Source organism: Motacilla alba, chromosome 4 (genome assembly GCF_015832195.1).
Source record: "Motacilla alba alba isolate MOTALB_02 chromosome 4, Motacilla_alba_V1.0_pri, whole genome shotgun sequence".
NCBI lineage: Eukaryota > Metazoa > Chordata > Aves > Passeriformes > Motacillidae > Motacilla > Motacilla alba.
Window position 1 is genome coordinate 23,601,502 of NC_052019.1, and position 27,165 is coordinate 23,628,666.

Sequence of the window (27,165 nt, forward strand, 5' to 3'; positions counted from 1 at the left end):
CTGTACAGGGGGGTTTTAAGCCTTGTACACAGGGGTCTGAGTTTTGTACATGGGGGTCAGAAGTTCTAAGATGGAGGGATTTGGGTGTGCCCTGTCCTCCTTCTTTCTCCTTCCAAACCTCCATGTTCATGGAGATGTTGGCACTCACAGATTGGTTTAGAGTAGAAAGTCACCATTCAATATAGGCAATAGGCATTGGGGAAAATCCATCAACATTTGATATGTAATGTATGATATAAAAGACAGCACCAGCCCCCTGGGAGGGCACTGTGCCTTTGTCTGACCTGCTGAACGGACTGCAGCAGCTCAGGAAGAAAATCTTTTAGATAACCAACAATAAACTACCTTGAGACTGGACGACTGAAAACTACTGAGTCTTTCTCTGAAGGCATGGGTTGGAGAAGAGAATTTTCCATCTTTCGGGGTCACCCCAATCTAGGGGTAAGCCCTGACAAGATTGTGTAAAAAACTGTCCAAAATCTAAAACTTTTCTCTGAAGCCCCCTCTAATTTTAATAAGGTCTTCTATATATACACCTGTATACCTTTAGTGCCTGGGACAGTATAATTATGGTAAGAGTACAGATCATGCAGACAGACATGATCAAAGGTCTAAAGATGCTTGTAAATGAAACCAGAGGCAGTTCTGTGGGTGCAGAGAACAAAAAAGTGTGGCCCATTTGTTGCAGTTGTGTGAGAAAACTTTTGTATGTGAATGGGATGGGATTCCCAACATACTGGCTGGTGCACTTTTGTCAAAAGAAGTCTGGCTTGTGTCACCTTCAGATAAAAGCAAAAATATTTCTCAGTGGTTCATTTTTATTCAGTTTATACAGCTTGCAACCCTAATCATTTATCTGCAAACTTCTGCTTGCACTGAATGAGTGGCAGAATGTAATAATAATATCTCTGCTGAAGAAAACAGGACCACAGATTATAGTGTTATTAGTTTTTAGTTATTAGTGTAGAACCATGTTAAGTGTTGCATCAATCTTGATGGGGATTTGCTCAGATCATGTAACAGACAGTATTTTAAAAAGTGAATTACTTCATTTCACATTTCTCTGCATAGATAGAGCTAACATTCTTCACACTGTAACAGAACTTCTTCTTGGGAAAGCTCATAGGTTTGGGGTTTTGTCCTTTATCCTCTTTTGATTCCCTCATTGTAGCCTGTGATCAATATGAGATAAGGAAGCCAGTTACCAGCAACCCAGTACTGAGTTCAGCATTGATCAATACACTTTCAGATACTTCTCTGAGCTTGCAAGATGATGCTTATCAATCTCTCCTGCTGTGGTATTTATAATCAAACACTACAGGTAGTCGAAAGTTTACATCTATAATTCACTATGTTCCTCCATTTGTTGATATGGTCTCTTGCTGCAGATTTCTAAAATCTTCCTAATCTTCCTTTAATGAATTTTTAAAAGAACACTTGCCCATCTTTCTTTCCATTCTTAAATTTTCAATATTTTTCATGTCCTTAATGGGTAGAACATTGCAAATAAAATACACTGGCAAGGCTGCTGTCTGATTCAATCACATGACAATCCTTGTGCCGTGCCTTGAATCCTATAAAAGACATATATGAAGTTATCATATTTCTTTGTACTGTCTTAAGCTCACATTTGAAGCTTCTGTGTCATTTATTTTAATAACATAGGGATATAACAAAATGCTGAGAGTTATGAAAATGCTGACACAGAAAGCAACTGTAAGGAATTTTGCACATCTATTTCACACATCTTCAAAAACTGTGGCTTCTCTTTTTCACTGCTTTGGCACACACTCAGTAATTAAAAGGGTAATGCTTCCAGGAAGAGTGAGTAAATGGAAAGTCCAGCTGCGAAGGAAAAGAAAAAAGAACATAATTGATATTGCTACAGACCATCCAGCAAAAATCACAATGCAATCGGGTAGAGACAGAAGACTTCTGTTTCTTTTTCTGAAAAATGTACCAGGCATTTACCCAATGTCCTTTATTGTTTCTTGAGATTTGGATAGCCAGCTTGAGATAACCTCAAACAAGAACCAAATTGTTCATTAGAACTTTGCATAAAAACTTATTTTATCTTTGCATTATACACTACTGATACAAATAATGGAGCTAGTTTGGCTATGAGGAACTGTAATCCTATCAATCTTGGAGGAATGTTCTCTCTATTATTTGAAATAAATGAAAACTGCATACAGATGTTAGCAACAGTACCTTCTTTCAAATCAAGGACAAAAGAGATAAATCATTATTGGAACCTCAAGTGCCCCTTGCTGCAAGGTGATGAACACCACCTAAACAATGCTATGTTAAAATGATTGAGAACTGACGCCACTGGAGATTGCATGCTTGTGATGGTGAAGCTATTACAAAGACAATAAAAAAAATCATATTTAAAACAATCTTTATGGCGAAATACTGGTTTTATGAAGTATTTATTATGGCTGTCAAAATGCACTGACAAAGAATTATTGTTTATAAAGTATTTCCATAGTGTCTGTAATGAGGTTCTCAGTAATTAATTTGAAACACCATCAGAGCCTTCTTTGGATATTCAAACTGGCTTCAAATTGTCTAGGGAGTTTTGCATATGATTTCATCTGAAAACACATAGTGACTAAGAAGAAAACTGGCAATGCCAGTTCTGGAGTTATACATTCCATTTCTACCCATATGCTACTGCTTGTGTGCCCACAAGTATACTACTAACCTTTTTGACCAAAAGTCTTCATTGAACTTCATCTAATTAGTGGTCATGTGAGCATTAGTAAACTTGCACAGCCTCTGGAGAGTCTCAGCCTTTTAGTCTCAGCCTTGCTAAACAAATGTAAAGCACTGCATTCATATTTTCTTCCATATAATTCTAAAATGTGTGACTTATTTTATTTTGCAGACATACTAGGGTGCTTTTTATTTTTTTTTTCTTTGGCCAGGAGATATCAAATAGATTAGTGGAAGTAGGTGTATTCATCTGGGCATAAAAGGTCAAAATATACCCCTTAGCCTCCATAACTTTTTAAATTAAGAGCAAGCTGATCCCAGGTATCATTACCGTCAGTAATTCTCTGATAGGTGCATAAATTTTTGGGGATAAAACATGGAAGTGCTCTTTACAATTTCAGCTGTGTCTGTGCTGATTGTGTTGGACTGCCACAGTGGAGAAAGGGGATTGCACTGATACTCTTCTAAGTATCTCAACTATCAATTACCAATGAAAGCAAACAGGTACCTTGATGGTATGGAGGAATCCACTTACAACTGTTGAAAACAAAATCATTCATAACACACAGATCAATTTCTGCTCCTCCTCTTGCCTCAATCAGTAATGTCATAGCAGAAGAGAATTGGGAAAAGGAGGAGCCAATAGCTGACACTTGATTTCTAAAAATATAATTTAATGTTTTCTTGCAAGTTAAACTAAACAGTAGCATGGTGTGAAGTGCTCAACAGAAGAGACTACATCATACAAGAAGCAACATCATACAAGAAGCAACAACATGTGCAGAACTCAAGGGGAAAGTCAGAAGAACAAGGATTGATATGAAGGAAAAGGGGACTAGTTGCAAAGGGTGAAGAGGGACATTTTGTATTGAAGTATGACATTTTTTAATCCATGAACTTTTGGAAATAAATAATGGCTTAACATTTTATTTAAATGAAATTAAGGCAAAATTATGAAAGACAACTTTTGCTGTTATGACCAAGAGACCAAACCAGAATCTAAAAATTAATGCTTTGCATAAAAGTGCATTGAGCACTTCCTAAATTACAAGTGCTAAGAAATGAAAAAGCACTCAAGCTAAAGACATGGAGTTGTCATCCTAGGTTCATTTAAGAAATACAAGTAATCTTGAACACTGGCCAGGTTTTTTTCCCCTTGTGACATTTCAGTTAAACACTCCGTGGTTTTCATGTTTCAGTTGCATCTAAACAAATCCCCATGATATGTCAATATTTCATTTTGAAATACAGTAATCTGGTAATGGTTCAACTTGAATTTACAATATTTGTAGTCTTAATTTTGGTTTAGCATAAATGTTTGTCAGTCTTTTTATGACACATCTGAGAATGCCCAGCAGACACACTGAGAGTCCTAATTCTCTACTGCTGTTTAGTAGAGTCTCCTCCACCTGCAGAATAATAATCTCAAAGTAGGAGGTAGTTCTTGTGTCTACTTCTCAGTCACCTAAATGAGAGATGAATGGTTGGGAGAGAAGCGGGAAATCGGGTTCTGCTTCTTCAATTTAAACGTGTTAACTAGCCTAAGATTGCTTAGATTATTTGTAATTGTTACGGTGTTAGAATCCCTATCAGCTGACTCTTTTGCTCCTTTCTTGTCAACCTACTTCATTACACATTCTTCCTGAGCGTCTTCCAATCAATTTTCAGGTTTAATCACCATAAGTCAGAAATGAGGCTGATTGCAGATGTTGATTCCCAACATCCTTGGTGACAGGAATATGTCTTTCTTGCTGTTAAAGAGTAATTGAATTGAAAGCCTCTGGGAACGATTAGAACTTGGAGCAGACGCTCGCTGTCCTGAAACCCGTGCTGCCAGGAGGGGGAACCTGCAGCACATCCTTGAGAGAAAGCCAGAAGCACAACTACATGAAGCCATAGCAGCCAAAAGTCAAAGGTGTCGGTTACCAGGCCTGCATTTTATTTTCTTTTGCTTTGATGCCACTTCATACGAGTTACAGACTTCCAACTGAGAACAGAAACAAGTTCACATAGCTATCTGGCACAAATAATTTAAAAAACCATCAATATTAAAGGCAAGGGGAAGATTAATGAAGGGAGGATTAAACCTTTCCAAGACCTTGCAAATTACATAAGCTACATGTTGGAGAGTGAACAGAAGGCTGCTTCTGCTTTGTGCCATCCTTCTGCTTTGTGCCACCCTTCAGAGGTGGCTGATACACCTGTGCCTGAGTCAAGCTCCTGTGTAAAATGCATATTTTATGATTGGCTTTTCGCAAATATTAGGATGAATATTATATGTGTTATGTTAGAAAGTTATACTGTATTAATTTTCTCAAATATAGTTTTAGGTTATAACAGAATGTTAAAATAGAAACTATTTTGGGATATAGAAACTATATGTGGGATATTTTATATCCCACATATGTGGGATATTTTTTAAAGAAAGGAATGAGGTACTCGCACCAGATAGAAGCCACAGGACACTGAAATCTTTCAGAGAAAGAGGATTTATTGCTCCGTTATCAGGAGAAACTAACTTCTTCCCACCTCGCTCAGGCTTGAAGAGCAGTTTAGGATTGAGAGGAAGAAGTTGATGCTGACCAGACAGAATCCTTTGTTTGAATGGAATTTATGCATCATGCGTGAGGTGTATGAATATGCAATAGGCTTTTGTTTTTAAGGGTTAATCCTCTGTTAACGGGTGTCCTTTTTCGGGCTTATTTTGCCCAGAAAAGGTACCCGGACCGTCCGTAACTCTTTGTTCTTATTGTCTTGTATTGTCCTAATCTCAATTGTTCAAATTTTTATTACTCTAATTATATCACTATTTTTATAACCATTTTATTACTATTAAACTTTTAAAATTTTAAAAACAAGTGATTGGCGTTTTTCACAGGTCCCTAGCTTTATGATTTGGTGATTATTGACCAAAGATTTCAGAAACTTGTTTCAAAACTCCCGCTTTTTAACATAATACCGCTGACAGTCTTCAGGCCCACGTGGCTTTGAAGAGGTGCGTGTTAGGGTTTTTTCCCCATGTCTTTTCACATTATCGGGAAGTCACGACACTAAAACACAGGGGCACAACCTTGCACCGTTTTTCTTTGACGCTGCCGGGCCATCACAGCACCGGGAACAGCGGAGCGCTCTACGCGGGTCCTGTGAAGCTACGATTCCCGTTTATACTGCTGATGCTCAGCACTGAGCCTCGCCAGGCTGCTACGGAAACCCAGAGCCCTGGAAATCCACTCGGCCCTCAGAGAGCAAACACTCCCCAAACTGAGGCCGAAGCGAGCATTAATACTGTTGCTGTTGCTGTCACCACACACAAGTGCCCCTGAACAGACCCTACGGACGGAGCCGAGCACCCGATGTCCGGGCTACTGCGGACAGCGGAGAAGGGAGCAGCGTCCCGCCCAGCGGCCCCGCCATCCCCGCGCTGCCTCCCAGCGCCGGCCCGTGGCGCCGCCCGGCGCCGTCGGGAGCATCCCAGTCACCGCCTACATTGCCCGGCAGCCCCGCGGCCCGCGGGAAGTGGCGTCCGGCCGCATCCGGGAGTGGGATCTGCCGGAGCGTGTTCCGTGCCCGGTGTGGCGCTTACGGTGGGTCGCGGCCGGGCCGGGAGCGGGAGCTCGGCAGGCGGCGGCTGCGGTCGCCCGTGCCGCACAAGCTGAGGCGCTTCTCTCCCCGCAGGTGCGGCCATGGCGGACTCCACGCAGAACGGGCCCATGCCAGGCGGGGCCGGCGGCGGGGCCGTGGTAAGGAGCTCCCGGGCCGGGGGGGCCCGGGCCGGCCGCGGTGCTGCCCCGGCGGCGGGCGGGGGGGCCCTGCTGGGGTGGCAGCGGGGCGCTGCTCGCCCGGCTGCGGGCAGGAGTGAGCAGCTCTCGCTTTCCGATTGAAAGCGGTGCTGTTGCTGTGCCGCCGCTCTTGAAAATGGCTGAATTGAAAGTAATTCAGTGTGCTAGCGTCTGTATTTCACAGAATCATAGAATATGTTGAGTTGAAAGGGACCCTCAAGAATCATTGAGTCCAGCTCGTTGGTCCTGCACAGGATGCCCCCGAAGTCACACTGTGTGCCTGAGAGCATTGTCCAAAGGCTTGTACTCTGTCAGGGTTGGTGCTGTGACCGCTGCCCTGGGGAGCCAGTTCCAGTGCCCAAACACCTTCTGGGTGAAAAACCTTTTCCTGGTAATCTAATCTAACCTTTACACAGCTTCACGCCATTTCTGTAGTTATATTGTGTGAGTAAGATAAGAAATCATATTATGAAGATGCTTGTAGGTTTCTCGTCATTTCCATAAAGATGCACTAGAAATATAGAGCAAAAGATGACTCTTCAAAAGCTGGCCCACATTTGGAAAAAAATATGAACTCTGTCGGAAGGAAGCTGTTGTTGTGACTCTGATGCACATATAGCCAAAAGCATTCTGTGTTTCATTAGAGCCTTTCTGGCACTTTGGCTGTATCAAGACTGAGGAGGGCAGTGGTTAGGGAAAAGAGGTGCAGGATTACTGTGAAAAGTTCTCTGCTTTTTCAAGGCCAGGAATATGTAAGCCAAAACGATGCCACTTCCCTGTAATGTGGTTACGCTAACTTTACCTGACCCTATATTTTTCCTCCTTCCATTGGAAGAATTGTGGAGATTTAGCCCCAGGTTTGTGAATTGAATTCTAAAAGATACCTTGAAGCAAAAATCAGTCAGGTCTAGAGACCCTACATGATAACATTTGTGAAGCTGACTGTTTAGTGAGGCATATTTGGATAGAAAAAATATTTTTCTAGACGTTCTTACCACTGTATTTGATTGTAATGTTCAAAGGAACCTCTTGGTTTTGAGGAAGCTGAGCTATTTTTTGATCTGGCTGGTAACATCATATGAGCCAAGTACGACAGAACAAAAACAAGCTTTCTGCTTCAAGCTATGATTTGCTTATATTTGAGCTTGGAGAAAGATTTGAAATTAAGAATGTTCACTGTATGCAAGTATTAAGATACCAACTTCTGGTGGGGCTGGTCTTTTTTTTTTTTATTTTTTTTTTCTTTTCCAATGTAGCAATTTCTGATGGCTAACAAGTTGGATACAGCAATGTGGATTTCCCGCTTGTTCACGGTTTACTGCTCAGCTTTATTTGTCCTGCCTCTTCTAGGGTATGTACTGAAATATAAATATAAATATAAATATAAATATAAACATATACACTGAAATATAAATACAAATATTTACTAATAAACTAGATTCTCTTTGCACAGAATTGTTTTTTCATCTAAGGTAAATTGCTGTTATTCAGGTTACTTAGATGCTTTTTGTCAGAATAGCTTACAGATTTTAGACTGGTTTAAAACACTTGTAGATGTGTTTGGAAAATGTATTGAAAAAAATGTAAAGTCGTGGTAAATGCATGTTTTTGTGTGTAAATGGAGTATTATATTGAGTTGTCTTAGGCACCTGCAGTAAAGTCAGTATTAAACAGCTTTTGGGTTATTTTCTGGGAATAGTGCTTATGTACAATAATATAAATAAATACTTCAGGTATTGTTCAGTTGTGATGCAATTCTCGAAGGTAGAAGACTTCTGAGCTTGGTTCACATGGTAACATCTCCTCTGGTGATTTGCAGGTTGCATGAAGCAGCAAGCTTTTACCAGCGTGCCTTGCTGGCAAATGCTCTTACCAGTGCCCTCCGACTACACCAAAGGCTACCGCACTTCCAGCTGAGCAGGGCGTTTCTGGCTCAGGCTTTGCTGGAGGACAGCTGCCATTACCTGTTGTACTCCCTTATCTTTGTGAATTCCTACCCTGTTACAAGTATCCTTTTCTTGTGTCATCCTGTTAATGTTTTTAAATATATTAAAACCACAATTATTTTCATCACCTTTGCCATGATTTGAAAAGCTAGTTGAACTAGTTTGATATGTTTGCTATTTATAGAACATACTCTATGTAAAATAGGAGAGGCTTATGTTGATTGATCCATATTCAGTTTAATCAGCTCTGTAATTAGAGCACTGCATTCTCCGGCTACTTGAATTTTTTTTTTTTTTTTTTAGGTTTAAGTTTGGTGGATTTTATGACAAGCCTCCAGTGATATTTGGAAAAGATGGTATTTCATTTATTGCCAGTGCAGGGTTTTTACATGTCTTCTCACTGTAGTAGACATTCATCATATAGAGAAATAATTATTCAGTAGTAACTTTCTCAAATAAGTTATTAAACTGATAAAGTCTGCAGAATTTGCTCCTGTGGATGGTCGAAGGTGATATGTCAGAGCTGACATTTCTTAATGCCACATGATACATACTTAATGTCCTACTCCTGAAATCCTTCTGGAAGAGAAATATCCACATTCTTGCTCTGTAAAATCAGAATGGCTGGCAACTGCATGTTCTTTGGAAAAGAAATTAATTTTGTAGCATCTTTTAACAAAAACTATGACTACAAGTATTCCAGAGGTTTTGAGTAGTAAGCTCAGGTGTGCTTCTGTGCAGAGAGAATGCATTTCAGTAGAAGTGCTCTGGTGTCCAATGGTGCATGTTATACTTTTGCATACTTGCAGACACCCATATTTTGAGGTTAATAAAAGTGCATAGCAAAGAGGTGTAAGAAGCAGAAGGAAGAGCTATAAATATAGGTCTTAGACTTAGACATATCTTCATCCAGTATAGGTCATTCCAGCCAAACTTTTGCAAAGATCCATCAAGCTATCACTGGTGTAGTATAACATCATGGAGAAATGAAGCACTTGCACAGCCTGTAATTTTCCTTATGGCTTGCTTCAGTGAGTATTTTTCCAGTTCTGCTGTTCTCTTTGCTTCATGCTGCCACATACACAAAGAAAGTTCTTGATGTAAGTATATGTATATATCACAATGAATACAGTTAGTATTCTTGGGGTTTATAAACAGGTTTGAGTTCAGCTCTGGTTTGGTTTTCTTTGGCTGCATTAGAGGAATTAGAGTGAATCTGTAATATAGAATCTCAGCTAATTATTTATCTCAGCTAATTATTTTTCTCACTAATTATTTTTCTTCAAATGCTTTTCTTTGAAGGAAACAAAATCTGTGGAACAATTAAGTTGAAACTTAAGACATGTCTTTTCCAAGCTAAACCATAGCCTCTGAATTTTATTGTTCTATTTCAGTAATAAAGTAACAAACTACAGGGTGAGACTAGCAAGCAAAATACTTGCCAGTTGGACTTGCTGCTCAATATACTGCCTTGTGCATCTTAACGTAACTCCAGGCTTTGGTGTTCCTAACTGGGCTGTCTTGCTACCATGGGCACTTTGTCCTAGTGTACTGAACAAGGCTCGTGGCTGTTTTTGTGCAGTTGAACCTAAAATTGGTGAGTGAGGGAATTGCAGCATCTGATGCTTTTAATTGAACTCTGTAAATTATGGAGTTCCAAGCCTGCAGTAGTTTTCCTTAGGATATTAATCTCAAAAGTGATGAAATCTTAAAATGTTGAAATGGGTGGTAAATAGCAATTGTTTGCATTTTGTTTTCTCTGTACTAATGGAGATAGATGTAATTTTTATGTTTTCTGTAAATAATTTTTTCTTCTTTAAAGGCACGAAGTTCAAATAGTTTGCCCTTTTTGAGAAATCTCTTAGAGAAATTGAATGCTAATCAACAGAATATTCTGAAATTTATTGCTTGCAATGAAATTTTCCTGATGCCAGCTACAGTTTTTATGCTCTTCAGGTAAGAATAATGATAAATATTTAAATAATTAGAAACTTGCTACACAAGACTGCTTTTTGCAGAAGAGTTCTCTGTGGCTCATAGTACTCCATTTGTGTGGTTCTGGCTGACAGAGGCTTGAACTTCAAATAAAATTTAAGTGATTCTCAGGCTTCTTAAGTTGGTGCATCCTGACATGAAAAGGCATTCACTATGATGTATCTGAGCACCAAAAAAACTTCCCTTTCATAGTGTGGGTGATGAGTCACATGGGAGTTTTTCAGGCTTGTCACTTGAATTCGCCTACATTTCTGTCAGTACATAGTTCAGTAAGTTTAATTTTCCTTCGTTTAGTAGAATATTAAGATCTTCAGCTTCACTGAAAGTGAACTCTTATTTTTGACAATTAGATTCCTGAAATTTAAATGGCAAAGTTTCCTTATGCAAAAAGTGTGCAAACAGGAGTAGGTTGCATTCTCTCCTGTGCTGCTTCTGAGCAGTGACCCTTCTGGGTTTTTTTATTCCATTTGATTTTTCTTGTGGTGTTGCCTGTTGAAGCCATTTTAGGGATCTTGCAAAAGTTGGAATCCTACTGAAGTTGTACAGGCATAGTGACCTGCCAGTCACAGAAGTTTGGGTCATTGCCTTTTAATATTTGGAGGGGGAATGCAGCCTTTGTTCTATGCAAGTTATAGCATAGTGGGAACATTTGTCTTGAGTGGTCTCATAAGCAGTAGAAGGGAGGCTGTACCTTCTTGGATAGGATGCTAATTTGTCTTTATCTTTTGATATATCAGCTGAACATTTCAATGCTTCAGCCCTCAAGGATTGCATTCCATCTGAGACCACTTACCAGCTGACAGACTCTATCCAGTATCTGAAACTTTCAAGTGCTTTGAACTTTGAACACAGCTTTTTTTTTCCTTTTGCCTCTCTGTGGAGAATGTAGTATGTGAAATATTGCTGCTTGATATGTCATCTGGTAGATACTTGTAAAAGGTCATATGCCAAACTTTAAAATAATTGAATTGCTAAATGCATCTATTGTGAGATTTTGTTCTTTAAATTTTGTAGCATATTAAATTGTTTGTCAATACTGTAGAGGTTTCAAGATTTCCTCTTTCTTCACTCCGGCAGCTCACTTTCACTTAATATTTTTTTCTGGCTAAAGATGCTGCTAATATTTGATGGAGTTCTGCTTACTGGAACTTACTTATTGTGATGTTTAAATTCAAACAGAATTTTTCAATAATGTGTTATTTAAAGTGGCTTCAGTCACTAAAACTTAGGGCATTTCTGTGCTTCACTGTGTATGGTTTGTGTGCTATGTTTCCACTATTTCACAGCACAGCAATGGTGAAACAGCAGTTTTGTGAAATACCAAAGAATAATTTCACTGTAACTGAAATAACTGGGTATTAGCTTGGCATTGAAGTCTCATGATACACCTGTAATTGTCTGCAGTGTGTTCTGAAAAGTTTTGCAAAAGATGCTAGAAATATGGTCCAGATATTCAAAGTGCTGCAATTAGATTGAACAGGGTCACTGTAACTGGACTGCTTATGTCAGCCAGTTTCTGGGCTTATCAACAAGTGTTTTCATGGAAGACGTGTCCACCATAATTCCTGTAATTCTTTGCACACCACCAGAAACGAGGCCTATAAAAACACTTCATATATGTAAAATCAGTACAAGAACAGCACTTCTTTAACTGCTTCATTGAGCAGTTTTATTCTGTAATGTTTCTGCATTTGTAAGTGTATAGTTATGTACTTTTGCTTGTCAGATCCAGATTTTCTGATCCAATGTGACCCAAATCTTAATTTGTTTTTGAGCCCAAGTAATTTACTTGCTTTTCTTATAAATTTTTTCTTAAAAATTCCTGGTTTTGGTATTTTGTTTTGGTTTTTTGTTTGTCATTAGTAAGCTCTACTGAACTATTCTCTTTCAGTGGACAAGGGAGTCTGCTGCAGCCATTCATTTACTATAGGTTTCTTACATTACGCTACTCTTCTCGGCGAAATCCGTACTGTCGGTGAGTGCTAAATTGATTTTGGAAGTTCATGTTTAACTGCATAGTGCTTAGGCATTCAGAAACTTCTCATTCTAAAATGAATGCAGAACTCGTAATACTGCGTCTGCAAATGGCAGTTGTAGAATGTGAAATACACCTGGATGCTAAATAAAGCCCTGGCTGGTTAAAGGTTAGATTTATTTCATGTAAGTGAACAGAAAAGTACCACCATTCTTGAATGGGAGCTTTCAGAACATGCTTGTGTAATTAAAACTACACTTTGGGAATAGAAGGTCTTTCTTATAAGAGAGATATCCTTATTTTTAGATTCTAGGTACATCTGAGGCTAATCCCAAATACGAATAGGCACTTAAAAACTTGTGTAATAATGAGAGGATGATCTTAAGCATGTTCATTACCTTCTTTAGTTAAATTCATAAATGAAGCTAATTGTATTTGAAATTGAACCTTACTGATTTTGGAAGTTAGTCAAGCCAATATTATTGCTTTAGACTTTGAAATCATAAATATTCCTATGAGTGTTTTCTCAGGTGAGTGCATTTTAGAAATTTTCTTATGGGCATTGCATAGCATAGCAAGATTTTGTGAACAGACTTTCCAGTCTACTTGATCAGAAAATGGCTTGCTAGAGTGCCAAGAAAGTGGCTTTGGCTGCCATGATATGCAAAGACAGGTGTGAGCATCATAAGCTTAATTGTCTTCTGTTCCCTATTTTTGTAAGAAATCGATTGTTCCATCCTGCTACATATATTTATTTTTAACAACACCTACAACATCTATGAAGTTGCTTTACTACTTTGGTGTCTAAAAATAATTTAGGCTGTACAATACTAAAATTGATATTCAGTAGAACTAGTTTATCCAAAATGTTCTGTTGGCATTTTTGTAGTTTTAAGGGAAATTGGTGATGAGGGTTTTATTTCTCATGTCTGTCTTCTAATAGTTGCTTCTGCAGTGCAGGGTTCTTGCATATTGCCAAGAATATTCAAACACAAACACAATAGCCTTCCAGTTCCTTACACTATTTGTGACAAAGCATTATTCCTTTTTCTCTTTGAAGGTGGAGTTTTTCTGCTGTCTCTAGCTCAGTAACTTCCAGCTGAGGATAGAGTTTGTTAAAATGTTAATGTTTAAAAGTCAAGAATTCTGAAGCTCTTGGAAGCAGTACTAAGTTGGTCTAAATAATTTAACTTAAAATGTGGATGTGAGTGTGATATTGAGAAAAGAAGTTAATGAAAAAGATATATGTGGATAATACTTCTGATAAATGCTGTAGGATTTTAAAATTGTCTTTAAATCTGATTTTGCAGGACTCTCTTCACCGAGCTCAGGATTGTTGTTGAACACTTAATAACGAAGCCCTCGTGCCCTGTTTTTGTAAGAAGACTATGCCTCAGTGGCATTTCCTTTATAAGCAGATTGGCACCAACTGTTGCATAGCCAAATTCAGGCACTCATGTTTTGTGAACATTATAAGCAGCTGGCACTTCTGCTGATGATTGGAAATTCCTGGTTTTACACTGATTTCACTCCAGGCTGTATAGAAATGCATAAATGCTTTTCTTGGAGATAATATGGAATTTAGCATATCAAAAACAAATAATAGAAACTTAAATTAACCGTGCTATATTGTTAATTGATGAAAAAAGTAGTTGCATCCTACCTAAAACATGCCCTATCATACAAGTTTGTTGTTTCGTTTTGTTTTTTTAAATCAAGGGTTGTTTGAGATTGATTGAAAGTTATTATAAGAGATCTGTGCTCACTAGGTTTATGTTAGTTGGAACTATAGCTACTTTAGGATGTCTCCAGTGGATAGCAGTTGATACATATACCTATGCAGTACACTTTGGACAGTATTCTTCTGCTTACTAAATGTATCTGTAGAACTGTTTTGTCCAGTTTGCTATACTCAGTGTGGAAATACGGCTCACTTTGAAGTTAAGACAAGGTATTAAAATCTATCAAGCTGACAGATAACACTCCTTTCTGAAGGAGAGGCTGTTTTTATTAATAATACTTTAAAAGAACTCTCCCATGTTTCTACCTTGTGACATAATCTTACGTTATGCTGTTGGAAGAAATACCAAGACTGATTACAGGAAACTGTGCAGTTTTCTTGTCATAACAAGTTGTTTTACCAAGCCAAACTGCTGACCTGTAGGGTTTTAAGACTAAGATGCAATGCTTTAACTTTTAACCATGTCTCAAATGAACTAATCAATGTTAATGAAGTAACTTTTGCAGTCATTGCAGATTTGATCTCGTGTCCACACAAATGTGAGACTGCAGTAATTCAAGCATGTTAGCTTTTTAGAAAATTATTCTGTAGGTAGCTCTGTATAAATTGTTATTCCAGTTTCTGAGACCCTCATTGTGATGAGAAATTTGCATACAGAATAGCACCTGTTTAGGCAGCTTCTGAAACAAACGGGTGTAGGATTTCTTGGCATAAATCCATCTGATGACTGATCTGAAGCCAGTGTCATGACTACAGAAGTGAATATTAAATTAAGTGCATAAATTAATTACACTGGTTTTGCATTCACCCAGCAGCTGAAGGGTAGGTCATGGAAAAATAATACTGTGTGAGCACAGTTTCTTTCCAGAAATTCAAGGCAAAATATTTGTCGAATTTTCTGTAGTTAGTGTTAGTATTCTAATTGCATAAAGTTAAAGGGTTTTCATTGGCCTTTTGTAAAATTCTGTAGCACTCAACTATTCTTCCATGGTCAGAGAAACCTTATGAGAAATCAGTTTCAAAAACAGTCTTGAAGCAAATTATGTTCCTGTAACTATTGAGTTATCTAGTTTGTGATATAGATATCATTCCAACTTTCCAGCTGTATAAGTTTTTAGATCAGAGCCATTTATTTATAAACTTATTTCAGTTTTTTTGCTCAACCTCTGATGAACCAGTTGGTAATTGAATATGATATTCTTTGACTACTTGTCTTGCTCTCTGAACGTGATTAGCTATTTATAGAATACTTGCACACTGCAGAAGCAACTGCATGCAGTTAATGCTCTACAGCTGCTAAAGACTTGCAATGAGATTGATTATGTGTATATCCTGTAATTTGAGGATTTGATAAAAACTAAAATTTCTACTGCAATAAAAGGAGTGTTAAATGTAACTCGCTAGGCTCTTCAGGCTCATTTTCTCTCTTTAACACAACTTACTGGTGCTTGAACCTGGAAGTTGAGCAGAATGCTGTCCTGTGTGTATGTGTGCATGTTCTTATATTCCCACTGCTGCTTCTGAATTGGGATATAATGTCTGATGCATTTCTAAATTATTTTATAGGGAAAAAGTGCAAAAATTTATGACTTTTCCTTCAAAATCTAACCCAAGAATAAGCACTGCAACAATGGTATCTAGTCAGAGAAAAATCCAGACCTACTTATTACTGTTTCAGTTTCTCAGCACGATTCTAGACCCTCTGTCATGTTGCATGATGTGTTTTTTGAATGTTGACATCAGATTCTCTTCAGCTGTTGGCACCACTGTGATGTAAAAATGAATTTGGTCATCTAAGTTGATCCCCCATCCTGGGAGTGGAAGGCAAATAAATCTGTAATTATAGTAAGCAAAATAACATGTTATTTCTGAGCAAATTTTTGTGGTCTGGCTGCTGTTATGGGTGCATTCTACTGTTCCCTAATTGTATGATGATACTAAATTAGAGAGGAGTGTAAACTGGATCCAGTGTAATGCAGCTGTAACTGAAGGATGCTAAGTAGAGATCCAACTCAATAAATGCAGGAGAAGGATTAAAAAGAGTAAGCGAATGACAATGCTGTGAGTAAAGAGTTGGAAGACGGTGCTGTGAAGTAGAACTTAGATGTGAATACTGAATTTATCTCTTTCTGTTAAGTCTTGAAAATGGACCAAGAGGAGGAAATTCCATAAAAGGGATTTGATTTGGTTTTGCTAGTAGCATGTTCTTGGCTTTGCTTGACAAATGAGCAGCTTGTGGCCTGGTAAAACTTACTTCTCTGATGTGCTGAGAAAACATGGAACAATGTTGTAAGAATAATGTTCAAGCCAAATAAATAGGGTGACTGACCTGTTCTCTGCTTCAGCTTTGATTTTTACTGTAGCCTTTCAGCTGCCTGAGTGATAACATAGACTTTCCTCAATGCTGGCAAAAACATTCTATCCTTGAGCCTGCTTCCTCACCACACTTTGTGACTGTTTCTATTCTAATGATTAAATTAAATGTAAAATGCTGGTAGTGTCCTCAGAGTTTGAGGGGTTTTTTTTTGGTGAAGAGAGCTGTATGTTCATGCTGCTATGCTGTCAACAGCTAGCTGTGATGAAGAGGCTGTGACAGAAGTCTGTGATTGTAGAGAAATTTTGCAACTGACCATGAAGTGCCTGCCAATCCCAAAATGAAGCAGAGGAGTTTTAGTATTACTGAAAGGCTTCCTATCTAATGTGGTAACTGTTTCCACTGGCAGAAATCATACTGCTCATTGCTTTTTGTCATCTTAGCTTTTGTATGTTAAGTGCATTGCACAGATTCTGTGGGTCGACCAACCCCTTGCTCTGTACAAGCTTTCTGTAGAAGTGGTGCTCCAGCTTAACACTTGTCTGTTTCATCTGTAGATAAAGTATCAGGAGCCATTGGGCCTGTTGGAGTAGCTAATGCCAGTTAGGATTTCTTACACACCAAGTAACTCACCAATACATCCATCCTCTCCTTTATTGCCTTTTATTTGATTTTATACATATATTGTCATTTCTGTGCTGTCAGTTTTATGTTTTGCTCCTTTCTTTGATGGGTGTTTAAGTGGAGCAATATCTGTGAATGTTGTAAGAATTTAAATAAAAATGATTACAATTATGAGCCACTATTTCTTCCAACAGTTTTGGAGCTGCTAACTGTGTATGTGATTGTACTGTCCAAACAAATAGCATAGCCAATTATTTTGTACAGTCTATGTTAGACCCTTTTATCCTTAGGCACCTGTATTGCAACATTTGCTGTACAGATGCTGTGTTTGTTAAGAAAGTTCTTACCCATTTTAAAGACAGGAATGGAGACATGGAAGGAAAGAGCACTTGCCTGATGTAAGAGTTCTAGCAGAGCAGGAAACAGAAAAGAGTTTGACAGATGAAACTGATTTTTTCTGCTCTACATATAACTTGTTAGTCCTGCTCCTAAAATTATTGTAACTGTGGTCTTAAATACTTTAAAAAGTACTGTACCTTACCTTGCTCAGATAAAAAGTGCTGTACTTTACAGTGCTCAGATTAAGGGTAAAGAAGATAGTGTGCTAGAACAACACGTTCTTCTAAAGTCAAAATTAAATTTCATGTGCAGTGCCAGGTGTGGCCCTTGTATCAAATAATGCAGCAGAGCAAGATCCTGAAACCTTAACGTGCTAGATGGTAGTAGGGTATGCTAATCTGTTGAAATTGTCTATAATTTTTAGTTGCTGTCGTACACCTATTTGTGATTAAACTATATATACACTGAAATTGGTTAGTGTATCTTTGTATTGTAACTTCTGTAGTGCTATAATTTTCTTAAAGTCACAGGAACAGTCAGGCCTTGCTGTTTTAAATCACCTTTTAAGGACAGAACCTTAAGCAATTCTTTATTCCAAAGATGGAAAGATATCAGTATGGATAGTGTAATATAATTTAATCTTCAATGTGGATTCAAAAATCTTTTTCATAAAATCTCAGCATTACTTTTTAACTTCCCTGCAGAAGCTAGCTCTGTGATAATGGCAGATGTTGTGCAGGTAAGGGAGTTTCATTGCTTAGTTCTGTGCTATCCAGATGGTATAAACTTTTAAAATTAATTGAAAAATTCATCTTTTACTGGTATTCAAGGACTGAGGCACAAAATGCTAATGTAAGGGCTCAGAGGGGAAATATAGTTCTCCTGCATATTTGAGAAAATGTGAAGCCCTTTCAGAAAATCTAATAAACATAATAATCGCAGGCTGCTGACACTAAGGAAAAAGCACCTCATTCGCTCTTTCTTTTATGCAGCGATTTACTGGTCCCTACTGATTTTCAAATTGGATCACTGCAGTAAATTATCCATACCAGTACCTGTGAAAGAAAGCACTGGGATCCATATTTGTTCAGTGCTGTGCTTAATTCAGCAAGAATGATAAATTCGATGGTATGAAATTGGAAATACCAAGGGCTTCTCTCAGTGAATGAGCAAGTAGTTCCATTTGTAATTTATTGTGACCCTTTTTCACTGTATGTGCTTTGTATGTCAAATATTTATTTTGAAACAAATTAAATCATTTTCTGTATTGATACCTATTGTTTTGTTGATGTTCTTGAAATCAAATTGTGTATTTCTTCTGGATTTTAAATATTACCAGTGTGTGTTGCAAAACAGCACTTAAATAAGTTCAGATCTCTGAGCGAGTTTGAGTTACTGACCAACAGCTTTGTGTTGTGTTCCAGGTGCATGTTGGGTGTTGTTTTTTTGTGTATGTGTTTAGAATAGTGCAGAATGCAGTGAGCTACTGCAGCACCTCATTTACTTTTTCTAGAGAAACAGGAAGATTAAAAAAAAAAAAAAAGAGCTGATCCCTGCCTTTAATATCTATGCCATTAAATCTGGCATAGATAATGACAAGTCCTGTGGAAAAAATCTACCTCTGTGTCCAGTCTACTGCTATATTTTCAATGCAGGTGTTAGCAGAGAAAGTTGTATACCTGTGTTTTGGCTATCCTGGAACAAGTGCAGATCGTGATTTTTTTTTTCCTCTTTTTGGAAATGGTAATATACACTTCATGGTGAAACAGCCTCTTCCTGTCCTCTGGTGTCCTTCTCTCTTTGCAGAGTGTTACGCATTTGTAAGGGAAATAGTTGTTAAAGAAGATGGTTGCACTGCCCAGGTGTTTCTGATATACTGCCTTTATGCACTTCAGAAGTACTAATTGAGCTAATTTCACATTCTTGTAATTCTTTTTTTTTTTTCCTTACGAGCAAAAGAATCAAGTTGCTATTAAGCTGGTCCTTGCTTGGTTCATGCAAGAAATTATGGGACAAGAAGCAACAGACTGGAGCTGATTAAAGAGGCTTCCTTCAGTCCTGTGTTCTTATGCATGTCTGTATATTACTGTAGAGAACGATTAGTTGTTTCAGTATTTCATGTAATATGTACCTAGTATTGTTTTTAAGAATTTTAAGCTGTCTTTCTTGCTTTTGGATGCAGGTAAGTGCTGCTAATCTTAAGAGCTCTTTTTCCTTATTCAGAGGCTGGAGATTTTATTTGATTGTATGATTTGTCTGTTTGAAAAGAAATTGAATTCTTCCTCCATGTGCTAGTTTTATTCCAAACCACTGACCTCTAGTGGCTGGTTTGCAACTATGAAGCTAAAATTTTAGTAATGTAATGTGCTCCTCCTTAGTCTATTTGCTACAGGAAAGTAATTTTCAGTTTCAATTTCTCAGGATGCCTCCTTCATGATTTATTGTCCTTTGGCAGTCACTAGCTGCTGCTGGGGTTGAACTGGCTTGTTGAGGACTGCTGCCCTCAGTTTAAGAAACTGCAGATGACTGTTGATGTTAAGGTGAATGAACTGCATGTGAATAACTGGAAACACTTATCCATGTGCTGGAAATGAAAATATTTACTTTTCGTTTCTGTAGATCTTTGACCTAAATGACCACGAAACAGCTTTACAGAGCTGCATGACTCAGAGTAGTGTTATGCAAGCTTCTGAAGATGCACCATTCTGTGCTTCAGAAGAGTCATTCCCCTCATGCCTGACACAAAATATTGTCTCATTTTCTGTAAATATTTAAATGGTTTGCCTGAAAAACTTAAAGGCTGTTTGGGATCACTGGACATTATGTATTCACACTTTTTTTGTACTATTGGTATGTAGCTGCTTTGTGTTAACTATATATGTGTAGGATCATAAAAGGTACAAAAATCAAAAGTCTTTCCCTTTTCCCATTTTCCCCTTTCTATGCTATATGTGAGACCTATAAGGCAGGATATGATGGAAGGGAATCCTGAAGAGTAATTTAAACTATATTAAGTCAATACCATCAGCTCTTCCAGTGGATCTGGGGATGTTGCAAATCTCTCTCCACTGTTTGAACTTGAAATAGTTAATGAATTTCAGACTAAAAAATATTCAAATTTTCTTTATATTACTTCATTTTTCATACAAGGAACACTAAAAATCCTTTATTTCTTATTAGCCTTTACATATCACATATTTCTTGCTAGATAGTAATACTGGAGAATTTCATCATGGTGGACTATTTTAGCTTGAGTAATACAGTCAGTTACTGAGTTATTTTAAATAAACAGGAATGAGGAAAAAGGTTTTCAAAGACCTATATTTCAATCCAGTCACCTGTCTTTCCTGGTCTGCAACCAGTTCTATGTAAACTTTTCAAGTGTCTCCATAAAACAGGTTCTAAATCTTAAAAGGTTCCCTGTTCTTCCTGAAGACCTGGTAAGGCAACTTAACCCTATAATTTTTTGTAGGCAAGGTAATATGCTGTATAAAAAAGGGTTCTAGAGTTTTTGCAAAAGGAGGCCTGAGGAAATGACTGACATGGTAGCAAGTCTCCCCCCCTCTTATGAGCAACATACCAAGATCTTTACACAATTGGTTCTCTAGACAGAGGTTCAGGTGGCACAAAAGCCCATGTACAAGCATGGTATATAGAAGTATATAGAAATAATATTTTTTATTGGTTTGGCATTTAGCAACTTGAATGTGAATGAGACTTTTTTTTTTTTACTAACTTGACTTTATGAAATACAGGCTTCAAGTAGCCAGTTTGGATGTCCTGAAATACCATGCGATTTAAGATGTTTCTCTGTTTATTGCTAGTGATTGATAACTAATGGTTGAGGTGCTCATAAATAAGGTTGATATTTTTTTCTTAGGATGCTGCAGCTGCATGCCAGGAGTCTTGGTACTTCATTATCAATTGCTTTATGTACTTGGCTGTCCTATGCAGAATAGGCTGTTATTGATGCTCTTTTATTTGCTCTTTGTTTCCATTAGTTTTCAGTGTTTGCCACTATAAAGGGTCATGCACAGCAGGTGGATTGTGTAAATCCTGCTTGACCACCACACTTAGTATCTGTCTATGGTATTCTATTTTATTTTTTTCCTTCCTGTTTCATACTTAAAAATGCCAAAACCAGACAAAACAAATTCAGTTATTCAGATGGATAAAATAATATTAAATAGTTAGTGGCTCCATTTGGTTTTAGACAGGAAACAATAAACCTAAATTTAGCATCTCTTCCAGAGTATAGTAGTGACTCTTCAGGTACAAATGTTTCAAGAATTTCTATATGCTTTCAAACATCTTTATGCAGGGGAAAAAATATCTTAACCTCTTCTTTCTTTTTCTTTTTTAACTGTTAGGCTCTTGCCAAAATAACAAGCAGCCAGCAAATATATCGGCTGCATGTTAGACTCCAACATTGACCTCACCTGTGCTACTTTACAACTTGCAGTCAATTTAGTATTTAACTCCAGTGCTGTACATCTGGTATTTAATGATACAGCATCTGTTGCAATGCTTCTGATTCATTTGGTATGGCTGCAATTGTACTACTGGGAAGATGAGTGTTAATTATTCTGTGGAAGTATTCTACCTCAATCTGCCTCCCCTGGGCTTCTAGGAAAACTTGTTTTGGCAATGCTGCTCACTAGGTGGCTGGCAAAGATGTGCCAACAAACTTTGTTTTAAAATCTAATTGTATATGTTAAAGACAGGCACCATAATAACTCTCCTCAGTGATCAAATGCTTTGTGGATTATCAGGTACATTAATTATCCAAATTTCCTGTCAACCTAACTTCTGGTGAGCTCCCACATTCCTCCCAGTGTGCAAATGAAGATAAGGAAGCCTGAGACATTTTCTCAGTCATGTAAACCAATATCAAAGCTATACTGGAAAAAAACCCTTTTATAAAAAAGAGTGTAATACAGTGCCAGTGGGACTGATTACAGGCATGGTCCTGAGCCAGGCTGTAGGTGAGCAGGGCCGGAGGTGTCACAGTGGGCACAGCAGCCCTTATAACCCTGGAGTACAGGATCAGCCACATGGCACTCTCCCTGGAGGAAGACATCATTTTAAATCTCATTTTATCAGCACTGATGTGGGAAGTGCATTTTAGGGGATGGCTTATGCTAGGGGACCACATTTTCATCTAGAAATCACGCAAACAGATTTAGTGTACATGCTTTAATGTTGTCTGTGTCCAGGGAAAGGCAATGGTGAAGGGTCTGGACCACAAGTCTTGTGGGGAGTTTTTGAGGGAGCTGGGGGTATTTATCCTGGAGAAAAGGAGGCTCAGGGGAAACCTTACCTTTCTCTACCACTGTCTGAAAGGAGGTTGTAGCCAGGTAGGAAGGAGTCAGGCTCTTCTCTCAGATAGCAAGTGACAGGACGAGAAGACAGTCTGAAGCTGGGCCAGGGAAAACTTAGATTGGACATCAGGAAGAATTTCTTCATAGAAAGGGTCATTAGACATTGGAATGGGCTGTCCAGGGAGGGGGTGCAGCCACCGTCCCTGGAGGTGTTCAGGACAGACTGGCTGTGACTCTTAGTGACATGGTCTAGTTGACAAGGTGGTGTTTGGTCATAGGTTGAACTCGATGATCTCGGAGGTCTTTTCAACCTAATTATTTCTGTGACCCTATTAAAAAAAATTCTCTAAAGTGTGTTTCACCTGTGCTAAGAAATTCAGCGCCCGTACATTTGCTACACGTAGCCGTACGTATGTCCCTCCACCAGGCACAGTAGCAGGGCAGGGGCTGCTCCCGAGGTGCTGCAGGCGGCAGCCGGGGCCCAGCGGCAGCCGGGGCCCAGCCGCTCCCCGGGCCCCAGCCGCTCCCGGGCCAGCCCGGCGCGACGCGGCCCCGCTCCCCGGGCCAGGCGCAGGCGCGGCGGGCGGGGCGGGTGAGTCAGCGGCGGCCCCGCGGTGCCCCCGCACATCCGGGTGCCGCGGCGCCGCCCACCGCCGGCCTCCGGCCACCGCCGCCGCCGCCCGGGGCCAGGGGGCTCCGCCGCAGCCGCGCCGGCCTCCGCCGATGCGAATCGCCGCCCGCCCGCCGGCCGCTGCCGAGCGGCCGCCGCCATGATGCCGGCCCTGGCCGCCCAGCGGCGGGGCTGCCGCGGCCTCTACCGCCTGTACCTGCGGTGCCAGGCGGCGCCGCGGCCCCGCGCCTGCCACGGTGAGTCCTGCGGGGCCCGGGCCACTGCGCCGCGCCGGCCGGGCTCCTAGCTAGGGAGCTGTGACGGAGCTTCGCCTTCGCCTGGGGCGCAGCGATCGCCGGCGCTCGCAGGCGGTGGTGGCAGCCGGGGTCCCTCCCGAGGCGGTAGCACCGCTCCCGGCTGCGGGCACCCGCGGTCCGGGGAGCGCTGGCTGCTTTCTGAGGGTCGGCTGTAAGAGAAGGAAAACGTGCAGGTGTTTTGTGGGCGCGGTGCGGGGCCGGGCTGTCCTCGGCCGGGCCGTGCCAGCCCGTCTGACGTAAAGCAGGGGCGTCATGCCCGTGCCGGGCCGAAGTTTGCAGGAATTACATAAAATATAGCACGGCCTTGTGTTGGTCCGGGGAGCGAGCCCTGGCTATTCCTATAGGCCACAGATCTCAGGGAATTTGAATTCCGAACAGTTTTTGTCCTTTTTGTGTAGTCACGGTTAAATTGAAGCAAATGCTCTTTTATTTTTTTTTAAAGCGGTTTCTTGTGTGTGTTGGAATTAGTAGGAAAAATGGCCTCTAAATGTGCTGATTAAGTTTCCCCTTTTTAACCCCTCCAGCACCACCAAAGTTTAGGAAACGACACTGCTCATCTTGTGCCACGTATTTATTGCAGAACCGGTTTTATACATTTGTAATCATTGAGTTCGGTGAGCTGCGTTGAGTTCAGTATTAAGGGCTTTTGTCACATTGTGACAGCTGTCAGTAAGAGCTGTCCTTTTGTAGGGAAATTCTTCTTTCAGTAAGGTTTATGTTGGTGCATGTAGACATGCAGGTGTGCAGAAGACTGAAAAAAAAAAAAGGAAAGCTGTTGAGACTTTTACAGAATGGACAGTTCTGTAAAATATTATATTTTTTTTTGTGAGAGCTGTGTTATCCATGGGTAAGTGGTCATGCTTTGTATGACTTTATTTACTGGCACCTCTTAATTATTTTTTAAAATGTATTTATTTTTTAGTGAGTGCTTTCCAAAGCAGACAGTTTCCCTGCTGCATTTCTGGTTGGAGGTGTTATTTACCCTCTCTACAGAAGTATTGTGCTCCCTAAAAGAAACTGATTGCTAATACAGGTTGGTCTGTACTGCAACTCTGCTTTTGGCTGATCTTTTGAGATGGAAGATTGCCTACCCAGGGTGGTTTCTCAACGGACTTTTTGCATATTTATCTTGTAATTTGTCTGTTGTGAATGCTGCAGAATTTAAGACACTTCCCTGTAAAATGTTTTGTACAATGTTGTTTGCTTTTCTTTGTGATTTCTCTAGCAACTGTATAATTTGCACACAGTTCAGTTTCTCTTCATTGGTAAGCCATGATTTGTACAGAGTGTGCACAGAGTGAAGTGAAATGGCAACACTGCTAATTGTTTTGTAGTGATCTGTATTTGTTCTTTTATCAATATATGGTTTTTAAAGACTTTGAGGCAGTATGACTAGTATGAGGCAATGTATCACAAAGCAAATCTTGTGAAATAGCTTTGGTTATGTTTTTTTTTTTTTTTTTTTTTACCCTTAAGATCATCCAGAGGTCTCTGGGAAAAATGCATACTGGAGTATGGGAAAAACCCCTTAGTGTGAGAATGAAATTTAAAAGTGGATGTTTGAAGGGAGGGAGTGAAAGCATGCTGTGTACTCTCATTTTGTAGTTCATAAACATGGATAAAATGAGCGTGGGTCAATACTTACAATTTAACTTTCCTTAACTTTTGCTGCCAGAGCAGGACCTTTTCCTTCTTTTTCCTTCCAAAATGGCTGTCTGAAGCAGCTTTTTTTCTTCCCCTTGTTAGGATGGAAAGTTTCAACGAAAAGTGGGAGCCTGTCTTATATTCTACCATGTAATCGCCTGCCTGTGCAGTTGATGAGTCAAGTGAGAGTTTATACCTCCAATGGTCAGAAGAAAGATCTTGGATCTGAAGATACAGATGGATCAGCCCGTGGAGAGACCCTGCATAAAGTTGAAACAGGTAGTACTAAGCTACAATAAAGAGTATTTATAGAAATGGAGAAACTTAATATATTTACTGATAACAGTGGGGTTTTTTTTAACTGTATGATATTACGATTGCAGAATTCTTAGTATTTTTTGTTGTGGGCATCTGTATAGGAAATTCAAATGCATAAGCAGGGAGGAATGCAGAAATTTATTTCTTTGTCATTCTGATATTTTAAGGGTTTAAGTTTAGAGTAATCAAATTTAAAATGGTGATAGAAGAAATGTGGATGTTGAAAGGGCTTAAGTCATTTAAGGGATAAGAAATGGAATATATTACTCATCTTTCACAACTTTGCTTGTTTATTTGATTTTTTTTGGTAGTATTTCTGGTGTGTTGTGTCAAAGGAATTAATGATAAAGACTGAATGAGTGCCACTGTTGAGCATTGTGGCATCTCAAGGCCAGGCTATAAATGACTGGTAAAGAGGGTTGAGCTGTTTCATCTGCTGTAGTTTTCTAATCTGACAGTTGTTAGAACTGCAGCATTCACATTAAACATTTGATACAGTGTGCATAACCTGACCCTCCCTGCTGTCGATTGTCGATGTGGTGCTTGTTAGGTGCTTGTGAAATGCAGAACTGTCTTGTCCTTGCTTCATTGTAACATCCTCTATTTTTGATGCTTGTTAACTGTGGGACCGCACAGATACAGGCTCGGAAGACTGTGCTTAGGAGATAACAGATGCTTTTCAAAATGAAAGCTCCCTTTTTTTTGTGCTTTTGTCTACAATGGAGTGGTCTTCTAAAGAAAATTTCCTTTTCCTTGTCAGGATAGCAGATATTTGTTCCTTCTTTAGTAGCTTGTAAATTCCTGGGGCTTGCAACAGTCTTTAGAAGCTAGTAACTGTAGCCAGCTAAGAGGATTACATTCTGATGTTTGGAAGTACAAAAATGACTCTTTAACATTGTTCAGTCTTGAAAGTTCTACCAAATCAACCTCTACTTGTCCGAAAAACAGTGATTGTGAATGGAAGTATTCTGTATTCTTTTTCCTCAGTGATGCACTGTTCTGCTGAGGTAGTGAACTTTGAGAGGGTACTTGATGTACATAGATCTCTGTGAATGGATATAGTCTTAGTATTTTTGTGCCTTCCCAGGTAAGAAAAGAAAAGCACAAAGGGGTTTTGTTTCTATTGTTTTCAAGTGAAAGGGATGATTGTTTAAGGAATGCTAGTTAGTTATGGTGCAACCTTATTTGCTATGTAGTAAGATCAACTTCATAAATTTATAAGTGTTATTTTCCCAAAAAGATATCATTGAATTGTTATTAGCTGTAGTTCTTAATTGCTTTTAGGGTATTAATTGATTGCCTTATTGAAACACAGTTATGTAGTCCAAACTAAAAGAGAATCTGATCTTTAAATAATTTAAGTACTATATTAGGCTAGGAGTACCTCATTACTCAACACTAACCTGCTAAAAAAAAATCTTCATTTTCTAAAAATATATCACTTTGAATAAGGTAATTTTTAATTTTGTGAATGATTATGAATGTGTAGCAAACCTCTAATGTTATAGAGTGGTAGGGCACAAT

General features: G+C 39.1%; 2 protein-coding genes across 3 annotated transcripts in view; both read left to right on the top strand.

Annotated features, from left to right (window-relative positions):
- The first annotated feature begins 6,181 nt into the window (after positions 1 to 6,181).
- TMEM33 (transmembrane protein 33) lies at positions 6,182 to 18,704 on the top strand. The gene is made up of 8 exons (XM_038134443.1): positions 6,182 to 6,302; positions 6,394 to 6,458; positions 7,754 to 7,848; positions 8,317 to 8,504; positions 9,476 to 9,543; positions 10,266 to 10,399; positions 12,330 to 12,413; positions 13,724 to 18,704. The coding sequence occupies exons 2-8, from the start codon at positions 6,402 to 6,404 to the stop codon at positions 13,851 to 13,853; spliced, it is 756 nt and encodes a 251-aa protein (XP_037990371.1). The 5' UTR covers positions 6,182 to 6,302; positions 6,394 to 6,401; the 3' UTR covers positions 13,854 to 18,704.
- Positions 18,705 to 23,394: 4,690 nt separating this feature from the next.
- The window catches only part of SLC30A9 (solute carrier family 30 member 9), a 35,055-nt gene continuing 31,284 nt past the window's right edge, over positions 23,395 to 27,165 (top strand). Inside the window, exons 1-3 of one of the 2 annotated variants that reach the window (XM_038134439.1) lie at positions 23,509 to 23,619; positions 24,602 to 24,712; positions 25,426 to 25,602. In XM_038134439.1, coding sequence (XP_037990367.1) covers positions 25,497 to 25,602 — 106 coding nt within the window. In that variant the 5' untranslated portion in view covers positions 23,509 to 23,619; positions 24,602 to 24,712; positions 25,426 to 25,496. Of the gene's footprint in view, positions 23,620 to 24,601; positions 24,713 to 25,425; positions 25,603 to 27,165 lie in introns of both variants that reach the window. The other variant, XM_038134437.1, reaches the window with a different exon arrangement.

Excerpts from the sequence above, each read along its gene's own strand:
- TMEM33 (XM_038134443.1), top strand. The coding sequence starts at position 6,402 with ATGGCGGACTCCACGCAGAACGGGCCCATGCCAGGCGGGGCCGGCGGC. Across the intron at positions 9,544-10,265 it reads ACACAAAGAAAGTTCTTGAT|GCACGAAGTTCAAATAGTTT; the intron begins GTAAGTATATGT and ends TCTTCTTTAAAG. Across the intron at positions 12,414-13,723 it reads CGGCGAAATCCGTACTGTCG|GACTCTCTTCACCGAGCTCA; the intron begins GTGAGTGCTAAA and ends CTGATTTTGCAG.